This window comes from Aegilops tauschii, chromosome 2 (assembly GCF_002575655.3).
Source record: "Aegilops tauschii subsp. strangulata cultivar AL8/78 chromosome 2, Aet v6.0, whole genome shotgun sequence".
Classification (NCBI taxonomy): Eukaryota; Viridiplantae; Streptophyta; class Magnoliopsida; order Poales; family Poaceae; genus Aegilops; species Aegilops tauschii.
In genome coordinates this window covers 363,870,340-363,874,383 of record NC_053036.3, presented here as the reverse complement: position 1 = coordinate 363,874,383, position 4,044 = coordinate 363,870,340, and the positions used below count along the sequence as shown (strand labels likewise).

General features: G+C 50.3%; 1 protein-coding gene across 1 annotated transcript; it reads right to left on the bottom strand.

The window, feature by feature from the left end:
- Positions 1-472: 472 nt before the first annotated feature.
- LOC109764745 (uncharacterized) lies at positions 473-3,769 on the bottom strand. The gene is made up of 2 exons (XM_020323527.4): positions 2,531-3,769; positions 473-1,361 (listed from the first exon to the last, which is right to left on the bottom strand). Exons 1-2 carry the CDS (start codon positions 2,770-2,772, stop codon positions 635-637), a joined length of 969 nt encoding a protein of 322 aa, XP_020179116.2. The 5' UTR covers positions 2,773-3,769; the 3' UTR covers positions 473-634.
- Positions 3,770-4,044: the final 275 nt, after the last annotated feature.

Below are 4,044 nucleotides of genomic sequence, written 5' to 3'. Positions count from 1 at the left end.
TGGCGTCGCTCTGAGTCGTCATTAACGTGGCGCGGACGACGCTCTAAGACACGCTGCCGGTTGAATGTTTCGCCTTTGGGCCGGCATGCTGTAGTGGCAAGTCACGTCCGCTCTAAATTGACATGAATGCGGCGCCAAAGCGGAGGCACGATTGGAGCGGACGTACGGGAGAGGGCTTTGGGTGGGCCCGCTTTGTCGGATGTGTATGTGGCACAAGTCTAGACGTCCACAAACTTCCATAGTTTAGTGTTGGTTTGCGGAATTTCGGGCGCGTGGAAGTGTCCGTGGACATTTGCCACACGGCGTTAGGTGGCAAAAACCATGATAAGTGCGTCACGTTAGGTATGAGCATTTAATTTTTGACAAAAACTTGCCCTGTGTTACTAGAAATTGTCGTCCTTATTTGACTAAAATTGCCATCAAAAAATGTTAAGACCAGAGTGCAGCGCACCTGATCGTGTCACACTTATCATTTCGGAAAAGCAAACCATTTGCAGGGATGAACACCATGATCTGTTGTGATAATCGTCTGTTTGTTTGGTGCTCTTACATCCAAGCAGAGTTCACAGAACACATGCGCACATGCTACAGTACAATACAAAATGTATATCACTCAGTCTGACGATACTAAGCCCTACTGCTCCCTCCTTTGTGCAGAACCCGCCCACCACGGCTGCGCCATCCCGCCAACCGCCGTGCCGCTCGTCGTCTGTTCCCCAGCAGCCTGCTCCTGCCACAAGGCCGACGGCCCCGCCTGCCCATTTGAGCTGCCCACGCTGTGCGGCGCCGCGAACGTTGGCCACACGCCCAGGCCCAGCTGCTGCTGCTGCTGCTGCTGCATCATCAGCCACGCGCTGGCCGCGGAAGGATCAACCTGCGGATGCATTGCCACGCCCTGGGCCGTCGCCATCTGCGCGGGCACCCCGTCGCCGCGCGCCCCCGCCGCCGCGGCCGCCGCGGCGAGCGCCTGCTGCCAACCGGACGGGTTGCTGGGCTGCACCAGCGGCCACGCGTTCGCGACCTGCACCTGCGCCTGCGCGAGTGCCAGGCGCGACGCCCGTGCGGCCTCCTGCTGCTGCTGCTGGATGTGCGCGAGGTGCACGTTGTCTGACACGCGGAACTCGTCCTGGATGAGCGCGCGCTCCAGCAGGAGCTGCTCCTCGCTGCGCATGGTGCCTTCGGCGCGCTGCCGGGCCATGACGTTGAAGGTCAGCACGTGCTTCTCGAACTCCGCGATCTGCATCGTCATGGTGGCTCCCACGTCGTTGTCCCACCTCTCCGCACTCGACTTCTCCGTCCCGGCGTCGTCGATGTAGGTGTCCTCCTCATCGTAATCCGCGAAGACATGGTACGGGAGGAGCCTGACATGCCATGCATGAGAGGAAGATCACAATGTTTAGCTCATCTCTCTAGAGTGGTACTGTAGTATTTTTTATCTGCAATGGTCTGCGATCCTTTGCGTTACGAAGAATAATATCACAGTTCAACTACAAGAGGGCAAGCGAGCAGGTCTCAGATATTCTATGGAGATGCAGCATAATGCATGCAAGCAATTGCGGAAAATGGGCAATATAAACATCGCAACACACTCACTCAGAGTGATTTCCTCCCTATATTCACCAGTTTTCTGATCGAACATAAGTAGCAAGGACCCTGAGCCCCTGAGAACAATTAACATTTCAATACAGATAAACTGTAGTACTATATATGTTAAGTCTTCGTAATGACAAACTGACATGTTCGGCATGATTTTAAAAGAAAGGCATAAATGTATGCAAGGAAAACAAGCATTTCAACAACGAAGTACTAGATCAGAGCGATGCAATGTATCTGACGATATGGTCTGATTTAGCAGGTTCGAAGAGCATATTGAACAGACAAATTTAACATGCTAAAACATTTGTTTCAGAAATTTATATCTGCTAGTGGTTTATCTTGATCAAGGATCATCTGACATGAGTCTATCAATTGTTGCGGGGCAAATAATCAACCATTTTTTTCATACATGCACGGATCTCTTCAGAAATTGGTAGAAAATTCAGGCAAACACGAACATGTTTCTGAACATTTTGACCAGGAACATAAAAGGGTAAACAGAACAAAAGGGGGGCAATTTTCTATCGGTCCTTTTCCTTGCTTATGACTCTTTTTTTTCACAATTCACAGGGAAATTTATTGATCCAGCAGTTTTTCGTGTTTACCATGATTTCAATCAACCTGCCATCAGACTCGCCGCTGCATATAACCGTGTCGAACAACGGCACGCTAAAGAATCATTTACTTCCATTTGATTCTAAAAAAAATCATTCATTCTCCATTGAAATCGCAATCTGAACCAAATTAATCTCGCCGCAGAGCTCCTAAGTCGCGACGCCGAATCAATCGCGGCCGTGCTCACAAAGAACCGAGTAATAAGAAAGAAACGCACGGCGTACCGATGGAAGATTCTAGACGAAGGCGAGGGAAACACGCGCCACACGCACGGGCACGAAGACGACGGCTACGAAGGGGAGGATCGAGATCGACGCACCTGGTGACGGCGTCCTCGACGGACGCGAAGGGCGTGGTGAAGTCCGGGTTGCAGGCCTTCCACGCGTCCTCGTACGCCATCTGCTCCGCCGCGCGCGCCCTCGCCGCATCCGCCGCCGCCGCCGTCGCGGCCGCCGCCTGCGACGACGACGAAGACGAGGACGCGCCGATCCCCTGCATCGGCGACAATGCCGCGCCGGCGCCGAAGCCCTGAGGCGTGAGCTGCTGCTGCTGCTGTTGCATGGCAAGGTTGCGGCGGTTGCTGTTGTCGCGGAAAATACTTGTCCCCGTCTGCTGCTCCGCCCGTGTCGTAGGGCTTGGGAGAGGGAACGACGCTGGTCAATGGGGTCAGCCGGAAATGCTTCGGGTTTTTCCCGTCTCCCCATTTATTCTTTCTTTATTTCTCGCCAGTTTGACCCAAACTCCTTTTACTAGGAAATTTGAGGCATTTATCCCGCTACTAAAGAATGGCGATTGCATATTTGGCACTTCATATTTCAATTAATAATTAAGTGATTCGCAAAAGAGAAATATGGCAATGAATTGAAGGCCCAGAATTGGTACTACACTACTCAGATGCAACCGTGAAGATTTTCGACCAACACCTTTTGGATTGCAATTGGTGGTGTCATTTATTGCTGTATCAATGCTTGTCCAATAAGGAATTCGTAACGGAAATGAAAATAAGTGTAGGTGGATTTTTAATATTTATTTGCATCAAGGAGGAGAAAATGGTCAAGCATAACCCTAGATTCTTCTTCGAAGCTAAGAGGTTCCAAGAAAAGATTTTTGCAGAAACTGTCCAAAGCAAATGGACTCACTCGAAGGCTCCCCCAGTTGGGGTTGGGCCCTATTGATGCGTGGCCAACTCAATCGCGTGGGCTTCGCCCTTTCTTCGGGGCATGGTGCTAATAGAGAAAGGGGCAAGAAGATCTTAAAAGCAGATACCTTTCACGAGATTGTCCCACTCAGATATGCATTAGTAGATAAAATCAACAACCTCTACAAGGACGAGAAAATCTACTGCCAAGAACTAGTCTTGGCTGCTTAAAAGGGATGCTATAGTGGCATACTTCCACGCAATTGCCAACGGTTGTAAATAGAAAACTTCGATTCTCAAATTGATCGGTGAGCAAGGGGACTCGCATCTCAATCAAAGTTTTAAGATGACATCTACACCTTTTATGTTTAGCGTCTTGTCTCAGAAGCCCCCTGATGGGCTAGTTAGCTCATGATTTCCGATGGGGCGGGGGGTCCCAAACTGTTTCAAAAAGATAGAACTAGACTCTTATTCTTCCCTTCCGTGCGAGGAAACAAAGGCGACTTTAGGTCTATTGGAAGGACACTGATCCCGGGCCGGAAAGGGGTCTTAGCGTGTGTGTGTGTTTTTCAAAAAAGGGGCTTTCTTAAACCAATGCTAATGGATTAGTTGGTGAGATTGTTAGTGGATTCACCTTACGGATGGCTGATACCGCGGCTCTTAACTTCTTGTCTTGCTACGATTCCTAAGGTGCA